The sequence below is a fragment of the Colletotrichum siamense genome (assembly GCF_013390195.1).
Source record: "Colletotrichum siamense strain Cg363 chromosome Unknown KSG_Cg363_contig03, whole genome shotgun sequence".
Classification (NCBI taxonomy): Eukaryota; Fungi; Ascomycota; class Sordariomycetes; order Glomerellales; family Glomerellaceae; genus Colletotrichum; species Colletotrichum siamense.
This window is the reverse complement of record NW_023501016.1, coordinates 4,581,123-4,601,929: the sequence shown is the minus strand read 5'-3', so window position 1 is coordinate 4,601,929 and position 20,807 is coordinate 4,581,123. Positions and strand designations below refer to the sequence as shown.

The 20,807-nt window shown below is 55.5% G+C and overlaps 7 protein-coding genes across 7 annotated transcripts; 3 read left to right on the top strand and 4 right to left on the bottom strand.

Moving 5' to 3' along the window:
* Positions 1–4,079: 4,079 nt before the first annotated feature.
* CGCS363_v005198 (putative mannosyl-oligosaccharide glucosidase) lies at positions 4,080–6,669 on the bottom strand (the record flags this gene model as incomplete). The annotated part of the gene is made up of 3 exons (XM_036637047.1): positions 4,080–4,331; positions 4,387–6,356; positions 6,408–6,669. The coding sequence occupies 3 exons, from the start codon at positions 6,667–6,669 to the stop codon at positions 4,080–4,082; spliced, it is 2,484 nt and encodes an 827-aa protein (XP_036498122.1).
* A 1,039-nt stretch (positions 6,670–7,708) lies between these two features.
* On the top strand, positions 7,709–11,848 carry trs120 (Transport protein particle subunit trs120; the record flags this gene model as incomplete). Its single annotated transcript, XM_036637046.1, has 1 exon — positions 7,709–11,848. The coding sequence occupies one exon, from the start codon at positions 7,709–7,711 to the stop codon at positions 11,846–11,848; it is 4,140 nt and encodes a 1,379-aa protein (XP_036498113.1).
* A 446-nt stretch (positions 11,849–12,294) lies between these two features.
* Positions 12,295–14,817, top strand: ABZ1 (Aminodeoxychorismate synthase; the record flags this gene model as incomplete). Its single annotated transcript, XM_036637045.1, has 1 exon — positions 12,295–14,817. The coding sequence occupies one exon, from the start codon at positions 12,295–12,297 to the stop codon at positions 14,815–14,817; it is 2,523 nt and encodes an 840-aa protein (XP_036498114.1).
* Positions 14,818–15,344: 527 nt separating this feature from the next.
* On the bottom strand, positions 15,345–15,799 carry vps55 (Vacuolar protein sorting-associated protein 55; the record flags this gene model as incomplete). The annotated part of the gene is made up of 2 exons (XM_036637044.1): positions 15,345–15,493; positions 15,544–15,799. 2 exons carry the CDS (start codon positions 15,797–15,799, stop codon positions 15,345–15,347), a joined length of 405 nt encoding a protein of 134 aa, XP_036498115.1.
* A 742-nt stretch (positions 15,800–16,541) lies between these two features.
* On the top strand, positions 16,542–17,558 carry CGCS363_v005194 (putative proteasome subunit alpha type-6; the record flags this gene model as incomplete). The annotated part of the gene is made up of 3 exons (XM_036637043.1): positions 16,542–16,579; positions 16,688–16,799; positions 16,914–17,558. 3 exons carry the CDS (start codon positions 16,542–16,544, stop codon positions 17,556–17,558), a joined length of 795 nt encoding a protein of 264 aa, XP_036498116.1.
* A 646-nt stretch (positions 17,559–18,204) lies between these two features.
* FCK1-1 (Bifunctional cytokinin biosynthesis protein) lies at positions 18,205–19,139 on the bottom strand (the record flags this gene model as incomplete). Its single annotated transcript, XM_036637042.1, has 2 exons — positions 18,205–18,746; positions 18,905–19,139. 2 exons carry the CDS (start codon positions 19,137–19,139, stop codon positions 18,205–18,207), a joined length of 777 nt encoding a protein of 258 aa, XP_036498117.1.
* Positions 19,140–19,243: 104 nt separating this feature from the next.
* Positions 19,244–19,913, bottom strand: CGCS363_v005192 (uncharacterized protein; the record flags this gene model as incomplete). Its single annotated transcript, XM_036637041.1, has 2 exons — positions 19,244–19,464; positions 19,586–19,913. The coding sequence occupies 2 exons, from the start codon at positions 19,911–19,913 to the stop codon at positions 19,244–19,246; spliced, it is 549 nt and encodes a 182-aa protein (XP_036498118.1).
* Positions 19,914–20,807: the final 894 nt, after the last annotated feature.

Sequence of the window (20,807 nt, the reverse complement as noted above, 5' to 3'; positions counted from 1 at the left end):
GACGAGGGTTCTTCGTGTAACGTATTACTTACTCTGTAGTAGGTATGGTGGGGGGATGCCTGGCAGCTGACATAACGACATGCTCGACAATCATTGGAAGAAAGACCGATGTGAACAGGGGCGTAATTCAAATCTGTCCGACTTATTTGGATTCCCAGTCACCCGCCACAAGGTGATTCGTCGTTAATCAAGAGAAGCCACATCTGCCTTCGGCGTGTCCTCTGGTCTGCGGCCGCGCTGCTGATGTCCTGCCGCCGCGGATCGAACAGCTTCGTCCGCACTTCGTCCGGTTCCTGTCCTCGCCGATTAGCGGGAAATGCCCCCATTGCTCTCCGTAATTGTCTTGGTAATAACACGGCCTCTCTGTCCCGGTACATGATCGCCGCTGCGGGTGAGCAAGGCGAAAAGAGTCATCCGGCGCTGTACATAGACACACCCACACCATCATATTGCTTCGCTGCGCACATGTGATGAGACGACCACATGAACGTAGTCCCGGCAGCCGTGCTTAGAAACCTCAAAAAGCCGATGAGAAATCGGAGACTCCGCAGGCGGGAACAGTCATACTGATTCCGTGGGGGGCCGCGTGGAGCTTCGGCAGGAAGGGACCTGGCGGTATCCATCTGCATCAAGACGATGACCTAAGATGATTTGGCCTCGCTTGGAGAAGGCATCCATTTTTTTGCTGTGGTCATCATGTTTCGAGACGGAGCACATCGCCTTCTTCACCGAACCCCTTGTATAAGGGTTCGGGCAAGGCCGAAGCCTGAAGTCATTGGCTTTCTGAATGTGGTAAGTAAGTAATTGGATGTCACTGTGCAGCAAGGCTGCTGCAGCACAGGCATGCCGGGCACCCGTGTATCCAAATGTGTCGCTTGTCGATGTTCCCCCGACCGAGAAGAGATGGACGGATACCCGATATGACTCAGCCGACGCGACACAACTGCTCTGCCAACCCCTGTTGCCCTGACAGGCTCACTGGCGGGCAGACTGGCGGGTTGGTTCGTATGCAACCCATTGGCGCGATCTTTCGTATGGGCGCGGTGCATCGTATGTCGAAGGAGTCTACATTGGAAACGAGGAGGAATGAAGACATGTCGTTGGGAAGTCGGGGAACTGCAAGACAGATCCCGCCCATGTGGTGGGGTTCCCGAACGGGCTCGGGCACCTCTAGGTGAACAATGCGCTGACATCCACGTGCGGCACCGCTGTGGCTCCCCTGCTTTGGGGGCCGGAGGCGCTAAATCGTGTAAGTCATCGCCTCAGGCAGTGTGGTGTCCTCCAGAGCCCTTCAACCTACTTGCCTACTAAACAGCAGTAAGATGGAAGAATTCAGTAAAGTAATCTTGATGGATTGAGCACGCATGTTGGAAACCATAATGGAAAAGAAAAGGGAGAAGAAAATTCAAGTTCAAAGGTAGTGAGTGCAGTTATCCGTGATCCTTGGCTTGTTCACTTTTTTTACCTTTCATCTCTCATGCAAGTGTTGTGTCTTGAACGTTGCTGTGTACTTCTTATCTTGATTTTACGGCCTCAGCTGTAACACCATTGTGATTCATGACGAAGTTTGAAAACTTGCACATGTTGTTTCAAGTATCTAAGTTGACTCTTCATATTATTGTTTGTGGCTTTTACAGTACAGTACCGGTACCCATGGTGTGATTTGCGCACTGTTTCTATGCTAGACGTGTGAAACTGTTGATTATTTTGAGAAGGAAACGTAAGGATGTATCGTTGACTACCTTATAATCGAGGAAGCTCAAGGTGTCCATCTAGTTTCTTCTGAATCTACTCATTCTGAATGCATTACATATATTACTAAAATGTGTTTGTAGCTTCTGTTTGTCTCGTCGAAGCGGATATGTCTGTTACTCGATATATGGTATGGAAACATGTTTTAAAGGTGTACAGTAACCGTAACGAACTAACAATCCCCTGTCGGATAGCTGACAATACATTCGTATGAACGACTTATACATCACATAATGAGTGAGAGAGTGTCACCTCATTCTACCTTCAAATATCGACTGACACCAATTCTGAGAGTTATTGTAACGAGTCCGAATCCAAAAGAGCCTCAACTTTTCAAGACACCACCATCTGGATAGTTCCTGCCACATTGCACCACCAACCATTACCGAAGCTGGCACCGCCAGGCCCTGATTTTGTGTACCGTCGCCCCAGCTTCGCCAGGACGCCATAGTTCACCAAACTCTCCTCGTTATTATTGCAGTGTCATACACCCTTTTCTCAGCCTCCTGAGGCTCTAGGGGGCTGCGCTTATCAAGAATTCTTACTCATAACGTCACTTCGATGACAATGCCTCTTACTCCGGCCCCCAAGCGAGGCCTAGCAAAGGTTCCCCGTAATGTGATCCTCCGCCGTATCAACCCTCTCTCTTGGCGTACTTCGAGTACATGGCCCGTCGGGCTTCAATGGCAACCGATCCTGCAGCTTCTATGACAGATGCTGTCAAGCCCTACGAGTCGTCAGAGGTGGTATCCGCCCTCCTTCTTTCATTTTCCCTTTGGCCGCCATTGTATAGCCGCCCAGCCCTACGATCTGCATGGAGTCCATGTTGGTTGCTGACGCCAAGTCCGACCACAATGGCAGCCCAGTTCGCGGGTACAGGTCGAACGATATGTGATACAAACCCACCCACTCCGCGCGCACAACCTTCATGTGCAACAGCGCGGCCCCCGTGTAACCCCACCAATACAGTGGAAGATCTTCGTCACCCCCAGATGGGAACTCGTCTTGAAGTAGCCGCAGGGTGGTAAATAGGGCTGATGGCTGTCGGGTAATGCAGTCATTGTAAGGCGGCCGCCGGCTGACCGATACCCACATGGCATCCTCAAACAATGAAACGAAACGCCGCTTTGCTAAGGATGCCTTGCCTCAGAAAAGGCCCCCAGGAAAGACCCCCCGTCGCTTAGTTTACACGGAAGAAGGTGCCAAGGTCTTGACTTTGTACGAGGCTGATTTTTGCCCAGGTTCGGAACCAGGCTCCCGGATCCTACGGGTGCCCGCGGGCTATCCCGCGTCTCCAGCCCTACGCGGACGAGACTCCGGCCTTGATTCTTGTTGCTAGGAGGATTGAAGGATTTTAGCAGTGTATTCAGCGGCCTTGAAGACCGGAACTCAGAACCTTAAGACGTCATTATCGTCTTCCTTCTAGCCGAGAAGGATGAAGCGTGTCGCTTGAAGAGAGCACCCGCTACCGATTCGATAGCGACCCGGGGCCAGGCGGATCTTGCCTCTGGCGATCGGAGTACGCGCACAAGGCTTAGATGCGGCGTGTTGCTTACGCACTTCTCATCGCATATAGTTCTGTCCACACCGTTGAGGTATTTGCTTACGGCACGGATTAGGCTGTCGCTTACATCCTCGCCTGCCACATCTCACCTTCTCTGTCCACCCCTTTTGGACTCTCCCGCATCGACTTGCCGGAAAGGGAAAATACAGTGGTTGCACAAACACTGCAGTTTTGCCAAGCGTGTTTCGTCAGTCTGCCGGTCAGGGAGAACGGGATGCCGCCACGCGTACAATTGTCCTCATTCGACGAGGCGATATATACGGCCGTTGCGTGTGGACCGTTCGCGGCGGATTTCGGTGACCAAGTATCTTGGTGATGTAAGTCCGTCGGCCGACGGAGTTTGAGAGGTGAGAGATGACAGGTCGGAAGAGCCTGGTGATTCAGATTCTCTGATGGTAGCGACGATGGACGTGTCATTGTGCGCGGCGTCTGCCTGGACGAGACGTTGTATGGGGGTTTCTGGAACTCGAGCATGGCGATCTGCCTTCTTGTGAGGGACACTGGGGTGTGAAGCCATCCTGGTTTACGTATCGTTCGATGACATTCGTCCACTCACGATGCTCTGCTGATTGAATGACGTTGATTTACACGCAAAAAAAGAGCAGATGCGTTCAATTCGGACCACCGGGTCTTCATTGTATATCATTCCCGAGTGCTTTCTACATCACCCACCCCAACCACCTAGTCTATCGCTCATGCTTCATACATACGTTCCGTAACAATGCTGCAAGGAAGGAAAAACTTTTTACGCAGACGGAGCAATTTACAGCTCGTCTCTGACGTGGCCGCTGCCTGCCTTGCTAGGCTCCTCCATGGCCATCAGCTTGACGACCAAGCTCGTCCAGCCGGTGAAGTGCTGCGTGCGCTGGCCCTCGCCGGTCTCAGGATTGTACTGCTCCCAGGCGAAGCCCGTCTTCTCCCAGCTCTTGTAGACAGTGTCGACCAGGTTCTTGCGCAGACGGGTGAAGAGGTCTGCGGCCTTGGCCTTGTAGGGACCATCTTGGTTGGCAGTGTTCTGTTCAGTGTTAGCATCATGCTTTTCAAGAGCGAGTGTGTGAGGGATGACGTACTCTAAGTTGAGAGACGGCCATGTAGTTGATGGGCATCCAGACGGGGCTTCTCCAGTAGTTCTCGGCGGTGCCGTAGAACTCGTCTTGCTTACTGAGACTCCTCAGGCCGTGGGGGCTGAAGAGGTGTTCCTCGTCACCCAACAGGTCAAGGAGCTTGCCCAGCTTGGGGTCGTCAGCCTCAAGCAGACCAACCAGGAAGGGGAAGAGGGAGATGTAGCCCTTGTGGCAAACAAGCTGGTGCTCCTCAAAAGCGTCAATGGTTGCGTCGCAGTAGCAGCCCTCCTTCTCGGACCAGTGGAGGTCGTTGAGGTTGCGACGAATGGCGTTCAGGGTGGTCTTGAACTCGTTCACCTCCTCCATCATACCAAGGGCGTCGGCAATGTTCATCAGCGACTTGGTCATCAGACCAACCCACGACATGAGGTCAACGTGGAGTTCACCGGGGTGAGGGGGCTGAGGACGAGGGTAGTCGTCGAGGCCACTGGTCAAGACGTGCGTCTCGGTGCGGCCCCTCCAGCGGTAGCCCTCCTTTTTGGAGAAGGCCTCGCGATCGTAAGACTTGAGATCGCCGCGCTGCGTCTTGCGGAACCAGTCATACTGGCGGCGGAGAAGAGGGTAAAGCTTGCGAAGGTACTCCTCTCCCAGCTCGACGTTGTCCAAGTGGGCGGTCTGCAGGGCAGACGGTTGGCCCAGCTGCTCCTTCTCGGCAGGCAGGCTACCGTTGGTCTTGCGGAGACGCTCCATGAAGCCCTCAATGATGAGGAAGAGGGTAGGAGGGTTGGCATAGTGCGGGTACTGGACCTGGAACTCCTCGGGTACCTTGCTTCGTGCCTCGTTGCCGAGAATCTGCTCACGAGCAATCCATCCATCCTCGTCAATCAGGTTGAACCAGCTCTTCACGACCTCCAGAGTCAGGTCAATATCCCAGTCGGCGATGGGAATCAAGTGGAAGCCTTCGTCCCAAAGGAATCCGCGGGGGAAGAAAGGACGAGAGGGGATAGCGGTATAAAGTTCGTAAGGGCCCTCCAATTCCTGGGCCTTGCGTGCACGGGCTGCAGCAGTCTCCTCCCAGAAGCCCTCGTTCTCCTCATCGTACTCAGGCGCATAGGAGCGGTCGACAAGATGCTGGCCGTGGAAGTAACCAATGCCACCGAGCAGGTTCGAGAACATACTCTTGCCGAACTTCTTGTACTTGTCGGCAGTGAAAGGGGCCTTCAGGCTGAAGATGGAGGAGAAACGCTGGCCGAAAGACTCGCTGACGGTCTTAACCTCACGAGTGACATCGGCGCTAGTGAGCTCAGGGCCGGCAGAGGCAGACGAGAAGATGACGTCGAACTCGAAAGGTCCCTCGAATGCCTTCTGAACAACGTGAGTGTTGCCTGCGCCGGGCTTGTTTGACAGCTGGTAGACGAGATGAGGCGGAGGCGGGTCATCCATGTCGTACTTCTCCTGGACCTCCTTAACACTCTCCTGGATGAGGTTGAAGACGACGCCCTTGCCCTGCCACTGGATTTCATCGGGAACCGTGAGGGACCGTACAACGGTCTTGTCACCGTGTCTGGCTTGGGCCAAGTCATGGTTGCTAGAGGGGTGCTTGCCCTCTCCTTTGGTGATGACCAGCTTGTACTTGCCGAGCTCAGGGGACGAACCCTCAAACTCGACATCGCCATCGAAACCAGCCGGATCGCTGTCAGTGCCGGAGAAGGCAAGCTCAGCTTCGGAGCCTTCCTGGGCAATGTAGTAGTGCAACAAGGTCTTCACATCTGAAGGAGCACCCTCTCTGGGAACACCCTTGATCCTGGCGGCCCAGCTGCCGCCGTGAGCTCCGCCTGGCACCTTGACGAAGGCGGTGGTGATGTCGATCTGGTTACCTTCGTCGTGAATAGTCTGAATGCCACCCTTTCGTGCATCGTACTCATCCCAGCCGTAGCCATGGAGGCCCTCGTGCTGCTCGCAGGTGTAGCGGAAACCTGGGGTTTGTTAGCTCATAAACTACTAAGTTCAAAGTCGTCCCAACCCACCATTCTGGACATCGTTGTAGGTGTCAACCCGTGACCACATCAATCCGGTCCAAAGGGTCTGAGGAGATCTGGATCGAACACCAAAGTACAGGTTTGGCTTATAAGGACCCCAGAACAAGCTTTGGTTGTTGAGGCGGCCGACCTCGCTGGTCAGGACGGAAGCCGAACCAGGACCATCTTCCGCTGCAAGGGCCAGCTGTGCGCCAAAGATGTTGAGAAGGGAAAGTGAAATGAGAGCGGCCAATTGCGTTAATCGAGCCATTTTTGCGGAGTGTGAGGGATCAACCAGCGGCCATGAGAGCTCTGAGTTGAATAAGTGACACTCACACAGCTGCTTGTCGAAGTTGTGTGAGCGAGCGTTTACAGAAAAGCAAGGCGCAATTGAGTTGTGGTAAGTGAAGTAGCGAGGTACCTGCCGCAAGACGCCCGCGGTACGTAAGTGAACACGTTTGACGACAGCAGCTCAAGCTCCCCCCGTTGTCGGGGCTGGAGATGTGGCTTTGGACAGCTTGCTCGACGTCGACCCCGCCACGAGCCAATCAACCCCCTGAGCCGGGTCGAGCTTGGGCCAGCTGTCGTGTGGCGTCGGCTGTTTTAGCGTCAACTCCGTCTTCGACAGCTGCTACAATCCCTGAAACCTCAGCAGACCCTCCCAATGCAGTGGGCGCTGGGGAATCGCTCCCACCACTAGAAAACCCCCCGGTCGGTTCGCACACCGTCATTCACCCAGTGAGGTGGCTGCATTGCATGCCAGTTCCATCCCGTCACGTCCCGTCCACTTTATCCGTACATCTCTACTCCTAACCTGCAGCCTGCACACTGCACGACGGCAAGCTTCCTGCCAACCTGCAGCCTGGTCTTGCGCTTGATTGTCAACCGCGCGCAAACAATCGCCAGCTCGAGCTTCCCCTGGCGTTGAACGAAAAGCAACCCGCCTAGCTTCTCCGACCTCTGCGTGTACTTGTCGTGGATCTAACTAGGACGAACACATCGCGACATGGTCGCATAGCTTGCCTGCGCAAATCGCTTTCTTTGACTTGAAGATGCTGGACGGGAGACAATAGTGCTAGGATGAGCTTGGACTCGCTGTTACCCATCGCTCCCGCGAGGGTGAGGGCATTGATTCTACCCGTAGGCCAGATCAGAAGTGACCGATTCTCGTCCTTCGTCGAGCGCCTGCGGCCTGAACATGTCGTCTCCTTGCGGGATGTCACCCCCGATGGGCGGCCGCATAGAAGCAAGTGCCACTCACTTCAGGATTTGGATTTGCGCATCTGTTTGCTAACTGTTGGGTACCAGACATGTTCTCGCCGTTGGCTTTCCCCCCTGGTGCCGTATTCTACGAATTCGTAACCCACACTCCTCCACCCTCCCACCTCGCCCTTCTGCCTTTCGACCACTACCGCGAACCCCTGGCCATCATTGCGATCGCAGACGGATCCGAAGTTGACAGGGTCGCCTTCAACAAGCGCTCGTCCAACACTGCGCCAACCATCGCCGAGCAGAACATCCGAACGCTGTACCAAGAGCTGGAGGACCTGCGTGACCGCTTTGGCAAGGCCTTGGTCCACCAAGTCTTGATCTTCGACCATGTGCCGTCTCAAGAGAACCCGATTTCCATGCCTGAGGGCCTTGTCGCCATTCCACCGCCGGACGAGTGCAAGCGGACGACGATGAAGACCATAATGTGCGACATCACGTCGCAATTCCTTGCCGAATTAACCACCGTGGCCAAGATGTATGAGGCATACTCGACCATCGAATCGCCTGGGCAGTCACATGCCATGAAGCACGTCAACGGCGCATCCTGGGACCTGAGTGGTTCTCCGCCATTGAACAAAAGGAATTCGCAGTTTGCGCCAACGCCTCAGAGGTCAAGCTCCACTAGCGGGCTACCAGATCGCCATCTGCACCGCATGTCGATGCCTGTCGCGCCTTCGAAATCAAACTCTGCAATACCATCCAGCAACTCAACACCGGCTCGGTCTTCGACGCCTGTAAGGAGTGGGTTGTCTAATCCACCCACCACCTTTGACGACCTCGCTGCAAGCATGAGCAGCGGCTCGTCGACACCTGACCCTGTTGGCGATCACTTCAAGTCCGATAGCTCAGATCGAGTGTCTGTACAAGGCTTCGGTCCCGGTGGGTTAAATGAGCGTTCCAGAGCCAAGGGAAAGGGCAGAGTGACCATCGTTCTTGCTTCGCTTTACCTTCAAGCCGGACGCTGGACTGATTCCCTGAAGGAAGCCATAGATGGCGCAACCGTTGCGAGGTCAATCAATGACCATATTTGGCACGGCAAGGCTTTAGAGTTGATTACCATTAGTCTTTTGCTCCTCGGGTGGGCAAAGATTGAATTCGTAATTCCCACTGTATGTCTGCCACCTCAAGACAAGTCCACGGCCGCAACTCTGGCTGCGCTAGAGGCAGCTTCAACGGATCTCAGCCAGCCGAAGCACATGCGCAACCTCCAGCTGATAATGCCGGACCTCTTGGAGCGCATCGTGGGACTTTACTCCAGGATATCTTCAGAGCACTTGCCTCCATTACCCCTGGCCGAAACCACAATCCGTTTTTGCAAGGTTCTCTCCGCTCTGCATCTTGCTGATGGAAAGCTCGGGGACAAGTCAATGGATATGATCATATTTGGCAAGCTTCCTGACAAGCAGCTGACGACTTCACCACGCTTGGTCATTACACCAAGCCGGCAGCAGATCACAACACTGCTGTTTCGCGCATTCCCTTCGTCCGCGTCAGAGCTTCTCACGATTGCGGATAGGGCATCAATTCTGGCTGGAATTGCGTCAGTACTGGGTCCCCTTGGACATCATCGCAAGAAGGCCATGGTCACACGAGAGCTTGTTTCTGTTTTGATCAGCGGCCTCGTCGAAGCCCGAACACGAGGTGCTGCGGAAATGGGAATTCATCCTGCAGCAGGCTTGGTTGCTCTTAACGCTGCCAATGGGCATAGCAATAGTGCTGTCGCCCTTGAGCTGGGTGAGGGAGATGTTGAACAAGGCATCGAGGCCTTTCTGGCTCTTCTGTGCAAGTCCTACGGTATTGTGGGCTTTGATATGAAGAAGCAGCCTTCCAACGACGCTGTCGCCGTGGAAGACTCAGACGCTGCTATCATCGATAGAATTCGAGGACAGTCGGCTGCGAGATTCTTCGGGTTCACGAGTGTCAAGTTGAACATCTTGAGGGCTTGTATTAATTTCTCCGAGGCGTTGCCCGACTTCAACGGTGTGTTGAAGTTTTCGAGCGATCTGCTACGAACAGCCGGATCTGGCGTCGCTCCTGGGCCTCGCAAAGAAGACGCGTCGCCTGTCATTTCCCGCGATGAGCAGATACGGCTGGTGACAAATATTGCCAAGACGTCCAACTTGGCTAAAAGACTGGGGTTGGATCACCTTTCCGCAGAGTATTGGGATGAGTTCTTCGTCCGCGGTGTGACACTGGAGCCGTTGCCTAACAGCAGGATACCAGTTCCTCATGCAAAAAGTACTCTCCCGGGGGCTGTGACGGCGAGAACGTCGCAGGATGTCAACCCTTTTATTTACAATCCATTTTTGAAGCAACCCGACAAAACTTCTATCCACACTCTGGTAGCGAACGAGCCAGCAACCTTCAAGATCACCCTCCAGAACCCCTTCGACATTGAGGTCGACATTGAGAGCATTCGCCTAGACACCAGTGGAGCGGAATTCGAGTCAAATGCCGAAAGTACCGTCATTGGCCCCTACCGGACGCAAATACTGAAAGTTTCTGGAACTCCCAGAGGCGCAGGCGCATTGAAAGTGACTGGCGCGATCATACGCGTTCGTGGATGTCGGGAAAGGAGGTTCCCAATTTTCAAGCAGCCTTGGACTCCCGAGACAGAGTTAAAGGTTAAGTCCACCGGGCTGCCTGCTCTCGAAAACAGCATTTCTTCCACAACTCCTGGGCGGCCGCTAAAGGCTGAGAGCATTGGCTTAAATGTCATTCCCCAACAGCCTGTCATTGTAGTCAAGTCGACAACGTTGCCGCAGTCATCGATCATGGTCCTCGAGGGAGAAAGACAGGTCTTCTCCGTCACCCTCCAAAACCTGTCTTCAACAACACCAGCCGACTTCATGCTGTTCTCTTTCCAGGACTCCACCCAGGCGCCGTTGCAGGCGGGGCTGAACAACAGAGACGCCACTCCGGCTGAGCTATATGAGTATGAGTTTATTCTCATGAAGCGCCAAGCTCTTAGACGGTTGAATAAGAAGGAACCCGAGAAGCGCTTCATCGCCCCCGGGGGCACCGCGACTTTCGACTTTGAAATCCTAGGCAAGCCAGGGCTGACGAATGCTGCCATTCAAATCGACTATGCACATCTCGGAGTGCCACCAGAGGAAGTTACGGAGCAATATCACACTCGCCAAGTCGCGTTGCAATTGACGGTCACTGTAAATGCCAGCGTCGAGCTTTCTAGGCTGGACGTGCTTCCTCTCAGCGGGCCTGTCCCTCAGCCACTTCTCAGTCTTACTCACCTTGATTCGAAGTCCGACCCATCCACACTGGCAGACGAATTCTGCCTGCTGTCCATGGATCTGCGCAACGCTTGGCCCAACAATATGGAGGTACAGATCGATGGCGAGGACGGCATCCTGATTGACGAACACATACTGCCGGGTAATACCAGCCGAGTCATCGTCCCTATCAGACGGATATACCTCGACGACCCACATGCCTCAATCCCGGCACTGAACCCCTCGAGACAGCGGCAATTCGTCGTCAGCACTAGCAAGATTACACCGGACATGGAACGCTCCAATCGCGAGGCGTTCTGGTTCCGTGAGAAGATTCTCAACACGCTTACAGCTCGTTGGAAGGCGGTGTCCGGTCCCAGGCGAGGTGGCTACATCGATCTGCGGAGCATTAGGCTTTCTCCACGGATGATGGATGCTCTGAGAATCGACGACATTGGTATCGATATTTCCATCAAGGACCATAGTACCGATACTGGCATCGCAGCGGACCACTCTATTCTGGTCGACAACTACGTACAAATTAAGGTGGGCATCACGAACCGCTCAGCTCAACCGGTCTACCCGATGCTGCGGTTGATGCCAGCTTTGTGTCACAGACCTCTTAACGTCGCGTTAGACTTTACACGGAAATTTGCTTGGAATGGCACCCTGCAGCAAGCCCTCCCGCCCCTGGCTGCCAAGTCCAGTACCGAAGTGGAGGTCGAAGCTATGGCCCTTTGTCGAGGAGAATTCGAGATCGCAGCATCGGTCGAGGAATACCAGATCTGGGAAGAGCCCAAGGACGAGAAGGAGAAGGAAGAGATGAAGGAAGGGGCGCGACAACGATCGGATACCCAAACGATGATGAACGCCCTCCTCGGCGCAAAGGAGCGGCGCATCTGGCATTCGAGGCAACCCTGCGTCGTCAAAGTGATAGACCACGACTAGCAGCGTAAGCTACATCGTGTATGACGAACTGTATGATGGACGTAGGCGCTAGACTCATAGCAGATTTGGAATTGGCAATCGTAGCGGCCTCTTTACGTAGCTAATAAAGTGCCCTTGAGCACGACTGTGGTCGTAGGGGTTGAGCCTCCAGGGATGACTGATCGACCCGGCGATCGAATTAAGCTTATCCCTGGCAAACGGCCCTGCGGCGTTGAATCATGCGCCGGGCCCTGACCGCCTTCTCATTTCTGCCTTCGTTGCCACCAAAATTTCTTTGTGAAGGTCCAAGTTCCGGCGCTAGCCGACGGCGGGTCTTTTTTCTCTAACCCCTCCAAGGACTCATCTCATTTACACGGGTGTCAAAAGTCGTTCGCTTCGAGAGAGGGCGAGCGTTGCATCGAGACCTTGTCGTTCGGTCCGGGAATCGGAGATTTTTGTCCCCAAGGATGACGCGACCTCAGATCCTGTTTCTCGATGCCTACGACTCTTTTACGAACAACATCGTCTCCCTCTTGACGGATTTGTTGGAGGCGGATGTGCACGTTTTGCCGATTGACACCCCGCTGCTGGACCACGACTCGCCAACGTTTGAGGATGATTTCCACCGGGAACTTTCACGCTATCATGCGGTAGTCTGCGGGCCTGGGCCGGGCTCTCCGGAAAATGAGAAGGACGTCGGGCTCATGAGATGCGTTTGGAAGCTGCGAGAGGAGAATCTCTTGCCGGTGTTGGGAATCTGTCTTGGGTTTCAGAGCTTGGTCCTGAGCGCTGGTGGGAGGGTGAGGAGGCTGCGCCGGGGCTTGCATGGTATGGTTCGCGCCATTGAGCGTGAGATGCCTCACTCATCGTGCTGGGAGGACATTTTCAAGGGTGTGCCCGAGTTTAAGGCGACGCTTTATCACAGCCTTTGCGCCGACATCGGACAGGACTCGGTTTCCGACGTGGACTGGAAGCACAAGCGATGGGAGTCTCGTGATGTACCTGATCTGATGCCCTTGGCTTGGGCCGTCGAGGAGCGAGAGGACGGGAATGAGAGGATTCTCATGGGAGTCAAGCATCGGACAAAGCCTTTCTGGGGTCTGCAGTACCACCCGGAATCCGTCTGCACCCAGCAAACAGGCCATGCTGTTCTTCAGAACTGGTTTGTGCATGCCATGCAATGGAACAAGAAGACGGGAAGAAGGATCAAGAGTGACGGAAAGTTTCTGGCGAGGAACTCTCTGAAGCCGAGTCTGCTTTCAGAGGTTCGATCTGCAGCTCAGGGAGGACATGCGCCCGTTCTGGCGTGGACGGAGATGCCTACGTCTCTGGCGACTGTTGGACTTGACTGCGAGTACGTCTTCAAGACTATGAATCTTCCAGCGGGTATCAAGGTGCCGGACATTGTGGAGATACTCAAAAGTGGCAGGGCGGAGCATATCATCCTGGATTCAGCCAACTCAAGTACGACGGCAACAGGGGCCAATGATGTACGGGGCAGATACAGCATCATTGCTCTGGACGTGGAGGAGGCACTGCGGATTGAATACCATGTCGGGGACGACTTTGCCACAGCTCGCGTGCCTTCGAGCCAGGGGCTCCCTATCGATCTGATGGAGACCATTCCGTTTGGCCCTAAGGAGAACATTTGGCACTTGTTGTCCAGTTTCTTTGAGAAGAGACGCATTCCTGCACCCCGCGCACCTCAGAGGCCTTCTGACCCCCCACTGGATGTCGAGACGCCTTTCAGAGGTGGATTCATGGGCTATCTCACCTACGAAATGGGGCTGAAGGGCATCGACGTACCCGTGGCCGCTAACCGAGGGCACCAGAGACCTGACCTCTGCTGGGCTTGGGTGACGAAGAGCATCGTCGTGGATCACGTCAAGGGGCTCCTTCACGTCCAGCACTTGCAGAAGCGCAAGCTCAACGCTGACTTCTGGATCGACTCCGTGGTGGCGTCGCTGCAGACCTCGCACTTCTGGCAGCCTGGAAAGTCCGCTGTCAACGGCCACCATCTCGATCCCATGACCGTCGCGACGCGGCCAATTGTCCGCGTTCCTCACGCTAGCGAGTACGAGGCCAAGGTACTGCGTTGCCAGGAGTACATCGCCGCCGGTGAGTCGTACGAGCTGTGCCTTACGGACCAGACCACGATCACGCTCCCGGGTCGTCCCTCAGCCGAGCCCTACACGAACCGCGTCAACGGCAACCACCACCCCAAGTCGGCGCACGTCACGCCGTGGAAGCTGTACAAGACCCTGCGCACCCGGCAGCCCGCCCCGTTCGGGTCGTTCATCCGCCTCGGCGGCGCCACTCTCATCAGCAGCTCGCCGGAGCGCTTCCTTGAATACGGCAGCGACGGGTCCATCTCCATGAGGCCGATGAAGGGCACCGTCCGCAAGTCAAACGAGGTAGCGACGCTCTCTCAGGCAGAAGATATCTTGCACGTCCCCAAGGAGGAGGCGGAGAACCTCATGATTGTGGACCTCGTCTGCCATGACCTCCACAGCATTTGCGGATCGAACGTGGCCGTGCCGCATCTGATGAAGGTCGAGGAATACGCCACCGTCTTCCAGATGGTAACCGTTGTCTGTGGGCAGCTGCAGCGCTTGGGTGCGATCGAGGAGCAGCATACCGGGCTTGATGTGCTTGCCGCCAGTCTGCCTCCGGGCAGCATGACTGGCGCGCCCAAGAAGCGAAGCTGTGAGCTGCTGCAGGAGATCGAGGAGCACCGGGAGAGGAGCTTGTACTCGGGTGTGGTGGGGTACATGGACGTCACCGGCAAGGGCGACTGGAGCGTGACGATCCGGACCATGTTCAAGTGGGACGACGAGGCTGCGGCGCCTGAGGAGGGCGAGACGGAGCCCAGAGAAGTGTGGCATATTGGTGCCGGTGGTGCCGTTACGATTCTCAGCACGGCGGAGGGTGAGAGGGAGGAGATGTTCACCAAGTTGGCGGGGCCCCTTGGGGTGTTTGCCGAAGCCTGAACAGATCAGGCAAGTGTTTACAAGGGCGTTGGCTTTCTGGCGTTGTGACTTTTTGGCGGGGGATAAAGGCATGGTGTTTGGATGATACCTCAACGTATCTGGGATATTAGACTCTTGTGACCTTCACGGGTATTAGACTCAACTTAGACAACCCGGATGATCCATTCTAGAAAATGGAAAAGAGACAACTTCATACTTATCAGCATGATCAATCTCGACCCTCGGTACACTTTCCGTCTAATGAATACCATGCCCTCGAATTAGATGGTCGCATAACAAAACAGCGAATTAGGGAACGCCCGCCTGACGGAATGATGCTGGATATACATGTGAGAAGCTCCTCCTCCGTATCAAACACAGTGATCCAATTCCTCCCTGCCGAATGCCCTAAGCGCCTTCGTGATCCCGACGTGTCATACTGTACAGGCCTCGCTCATCAACTGGCCAAAGATCTGTGTCCCCTACCACCGCACCTCCTCCATGAAGACCGATTACCTCTCCGGGTTCGCTTCGTTCGGTCGGATGCTTTAGAACTCCTGCTCCTCCTGGAAGAACATGCCGAAGCTGATGATTGTGCCGTAGATAAGGAGACCGCCGATAATGGACATGAACATGGCTTCGATCTGGATGAGGTCGGAGTGGGCCAGGACAATTGGCAGGGCTGCAGAGACGGTCACTGGTCAGCTTTTGGTCTAGAAGAGGGACCCGACAAGTGGGACGACTAACCAATTCCCATTACAACGAGGAAACCAGTGCAGAAGCGGCCGAGGTCCAGCACGGCGGCGCCCGAGCTCTCGACAAAGTCATCGGGGTTGGCGCATCGCGAGCAGATCCAGTTGGGGATCGGGGCCAGCACGTAAGTGGCGACGACGAGGAGCGGGTAGTAGACCTTCCAGAGGGCACAGGAGAGAATAACCAGGAGGAAACCGACGGCGAGGACGAAGGAGAGGGCGATGATGGTCTTGAGCCCTGCGGTAGGCATCTTGGATGTCGGAGCGTCGAGGAGTGTCAAAGTGGGTTGCGCTTCTTGTTTCGGAGAGGTATCGGGTTGGAATTAGGGCCCCGTCGGGGCTTCGAATCGATTTTCCTGAAAAGGATCGCAAGTCGTGGATGAAGGAAATCGCCGATGTGTTGGTCAAGTCGGGGAGTCGTGTCGGTTGCTTTCGTGCAGGTGGGAAGGTTCGGCTGTCGTTGTCGCGGCTCGGCTGGCTGGGAGTAAGGTAGCAGGCTGAAGCTGGGATGCGATGGCGGGTCCTCTGGCGGCCCTGACGCACCTCAGCGTCGTGTGCTGCTGCTGGCGGCCGTCGTCAGCGCAGCACGGCGCAACCTTGTTCCAGCCGGTCGCTCAGGTCCAGTCCCGGTCAGGTCCAGTCCAGTTGAAGCTGCCAGTTCCTGCTGAGCTAATCCCCACCCGGCAAGACCCCGGCGTGGAGGTACGTAGCTCAAATGCACGGAGCACACACCACACGCATCCACACCCTTGCTCCAGGCTGAGAGAGTGCTACGAAAGCTCGACCTGCCTTGAGCTGGCCTGGGGGGGTTGATTATCCACAAGCTCTACTCTCCGCCGTAACTGCTCCCGCTGCTGCTCTTCTTGCCCAACAACCACGAAAACCACCCCGCGATTCCCTCTCCCTCTCCCTCCCATTCAACCCACGACACGATATCGACGGCAGCTTAATTGAACTGCTTGACGAAGCTACGATCACTCCCTTACGCCCGCCATGTTCAGAAACAATTACGACAACGACTCGGTGACATTGTAGGTTCCCCGTTTGGCTGCCCTTCAGCCTTCCCTGCCGCCCCCGGCTGGCGGTGGAGGCGAGCACCATCACGACGAACAGTTTCGCTGACGCAACACGACACACAGCTCGCCGCAAGGCCGTATATTCCAGATCGAGTATGCAGCCGAAGCAGTGAAGCAGGGTTCCGTGGTAGTAGGCATTGCCAGCAAAACACATGCCGTCCTGGTAGCAATCAAGGTACGAACGATGTCACCAGCACGCAGTCATTCACATTATCACAACTCCATCCCTTCCCTCTCACGCCCGACCCAGTCTCCGGAGACCGAAGGCTAACCAGTCACACCCGCACAGCGCAACGCCGAGGAGCTTTCATCCTACCAAAAGAAGATCTTCCCTGTCGATGAGCACGCCGGCATTGCCATCGCAGGCCTGACCTCAGACGCCCGCGTCCTTTCCAACTTCATGAAGCAGCAATGTCTCGGTCACCGCATGACGTACGGCCGCTCGATGCCTCTGCGCACCCTCGTCGATATGATTGGTGAGAAGGCCCAGATCAACACGCAGGTCTACGGCAAGCGCCCCTACGGTGTCGGTCTCCTCGTCGCCGGTGTCGACGAGCGTGGGCCACACCTTTTCGAGTTCCAGCCTTCCGGCATGACGGAGGAGATGCTGGCCTTCGCCATCGGCGCCCGCTCCCAGATGGCCCGTACCTACCTCGAGCGCAACATCGACCAGTTCGAGAACTGCTCTCGCGAGGAGCTTGTGCGCCACGGCCTCAAGGCTCTGAAGGAGTCCCTCGTCCAGGACCGCGAGCTGACGGTCGAGAACACGAGCGTTGGCGTTATCGGTTTCACGGAGAAGGACGGTCTGAAGGTTATCGAGCCGTTCAAGATGTTTGACGGCCAGGACGTCAAAGAGTGGATCGACAGCGTCGCGGCGAGCGAGGGCCAGGGCGGCGGCGAGGAGGGTGCTGAGGGTATGGAGGTTGACGAATAGACGGACGTGAGACACGGAAGGGAAGGCGGTTCTTTGGGATGGTAAAACCCTCGCGTTGCATCGGACTACATCACGCAGGACCGTTGCGTTTTCTCTGCGGAAACGGATTGGACTTGCTGAGATTGGCAGGAGCAAAACGCGAGCCGGCCCATTTAGACTTGTACCAATACACCACGGAAAAGGAGATTTGACAGCCGATGAATGAGCTGCATCCGATGATTCAATGAGACGAAGCCCCGCGCACCCGACACTTGCACTGTTTGTGACCGAGACAGTTTGTATGATTTTGTTTTTTCAGTTTGTTATCTCGGTTGTGTAACTCTTTATGGTGATCTATCAACAAAAACTACAGCCAACAATGCACAAACACCATCCAATGTCTTGGTTCGTGTGTAACCAGGGCCGACCCGAAGACGCAGGCAAGCCCCTTTTTGCGAATGACCCAACCCAGCCGAAGCGCGATGCAGAAGGGGGGAAACACGAAGGGCGCCAGACTCCGGTACGCATCCGTTTTCGCATAGCACATACATACACACGTATTTGCCCTCCGCCTCCTTTTTAGTTCCTCAGTCCCTCGGTCTCCCAGTCATTCAAGATTACACCTCCGCCGCTTTAGAGAGAAACATGAGTTTTACCGGTGAGTGATTCAAGAGTTGGACCAGTCGAGCTTGAAGGTGGCCTCCGAGACCTTGTAATCCCTCAGGGCCTTGATGGCGCCCTCGGGGGTGGTGGAGGTGACGAGGATGTCGGCGTTGGCGGGCTTGATGAAGCCCTCGTCGACGCTCTTGCGGACCCACTCGAGAATGCCGTCGTAGAAGCCGTTGATGTTGAGCAGGCAGATGCCCTTGTCGTGGATGCCGAGCTGGTTCCAGGTGGCGGTCTCGAGGACCTCCTCGATGGTGCCGTAACCGCCGGGCAGGGCGATGAAGCCGGAGCCCGGGCCGCCGGCGAAGACCTCCTTGGCCATCATCTGCTTGCGGGTGTGCATGTCCTTGACGACGGTGGTGCGGCCGTAGACGGTCTCGTCGGGGACGTACATGTTGTCCTTGTTGAGGGTGCCGTAGGTCCCGTCGCGCTCGTACTTGACGAGGGCCTCGGGGATGATGCCGTGGACTGCGTCCGGGCCGGCGAGGGCGACGAGGGACTTTGCCACCTCGCCCATCAGGCCGACGGTGCCACCGCCGTAGACTGGTAGTTTTGTTAGTTTATTGAAGGATGATTGAGAGCTGCACGTTTCATGTTGTCTTGGGGTTGGTGCGCCACTTAGGTTGTCATCGTGTGTCATGACTGAGACCTGTGGCGGCCGAAGATGTAGTGAGAGAGAGAAAGGATGAAAGGTGACTCACCGAGGTCGATGTTGTTCTCGGCCATGATTCTTGCCAACTCACGGGCAGCCTCCATGTGCTGGGGCTTGAAACCGGGAGAGGCGCCGCAGTAGACACAGATCTTTGCCCTGCGTTGCACGCCATTTGTGCCGTTGGTGGTTGTGCCATTGGTGTTGCCGTTGGTTGTGCCGTTGCCGTTGCCACTGGGAGTTCCGTCCCGGGACACCGGGAATGGGGAAGGGCCGCCGGACTGCATTGTTGCGGCTTATTCTTGATGTGTTGAGAGATGGAATAGAAACACAGTTCAAAACAGGTTGCTGTGATTGAAGTTCTTTTCCCCAGAGTTAGTGGCTTTTGTTTCTATTTGGTTGGAGGGAGAGACCAAGAGACTGCGTGGCTTACGATGAGATGATGCTGGGCGGTCTTAATACGTTGGGAGACAGACAGACACACACCCGGGGGGTCAAGATGACGGTACTTTTGTGGGGACGTTACGGATTGGGAGTTGTAGAGATAGAGAGAAGGAGTCACGCCGGAAACAACTGTGCGGTTCACGGCGTCTTCCGAAATAGTTTCAAAGACTGAGTAGCGGGATGTCAGATGAGGAAAATTCCAACAAAAAGTCAAAAGAGAGAGAAGCCCACGAGAGAAGCTGAGAAAAGGGGAGAGGAGATGGCGGTGAAAGAGAGGGCAGTTATATACGTTTCTCAGGATGGAGTCTCGGGCTCGAAAAGGGAGGCAAGTTTGTCTCGTCTGCAGCAAGTGTTGGTTGGGGTTCAGGAGGGCGATGGGGTTGGCGAGTTGGTGTATCAATATCCTGGCAATGACATGTAGGGGAATAAAGGTAGAAAAAGAAAGGAAAGATTGGACGAGGCGAGAGCAAGCACAGATGGGAATGAGACAACGAGATGTCAGTTACCGCTGCGGCGCATGGGCGGCGGGCCGAAGGACTTGTTTGGCGGTTTAGCGCAGGTAGCTGGAACGACACCTGGACACGGCGCGAGATGATGTCGCCTTTTCTTTGGCTCATCTGCTCCTCTGGCTCCTTGTGGTTGCTTCTGGCTTCAGAAGGTTCGCTCGGGGATCCGTGGCCCCTCTTGCCGGTACAGTAGTGGACGATTTAGGTCGATGCGTAGGCCCAGCTGGGAATGGGAAAAGCAAAGCAGAGGGCCCTGTGTCTCGTAGCCCGTAGCCGGGAACGAGGACAGGAGACGGGTGCGGTGTGACGGTGAAGCTACGTCCGCCGGTGTTGGGCTTGTTGACATGGACGTGGATTTGGGACCGGGCGAGACAAGGCACACGACTGACTCCTGGTTTTTCTTGTTGAACACGACCTTTCTCCAGCTTACCTCAGAAGGACTCGGTTTCTTTCCTTCTCGCCTCTCATCGCCTCGACACGAGACGGCTCTTGGGGGTTCCCATTTCACCGTCTGCAACAGCCAAGCGTGTCTGGTTTGTCAACTTGTTACGCAGCGACTGGCCCGCACAAGTGTTCAGGTGACCTGCCGGCGAGGTCCGAGTGCCACGCGGTGCGCAGTTCTGGCCTCCCGTTGATGACTCTACTGGGCCGTCCCGCTAGGATGACCGTAGTGGCGGGAATCAGAGGATGCCTAAAGTCGGGGAAGAGGGCAGTGGCGCCAGCGAGCCAAGGGATGCTCAAAGCAACCGTCTGAATCCTAGGTAGATAGCAGCGGCACTCACTCGCAAACGAGTCCATGTTGTCAGCGATGAAGAATACTTGACGCAACGCAGGCCAATTGGCAGATGCCACTTCTTGACAGGCATGTACACGTGTAACGACACGGTGCCTCACGTGTGCCCAGTGCCGTTGCCGAATGGATGGCAGAGGCGTGAAGAGTGTCTCTTTGGGTCCTGATCTGAGTCGGTGTTAGACGTTGGCTAACGGGGTCCAGGATGTCAAGGA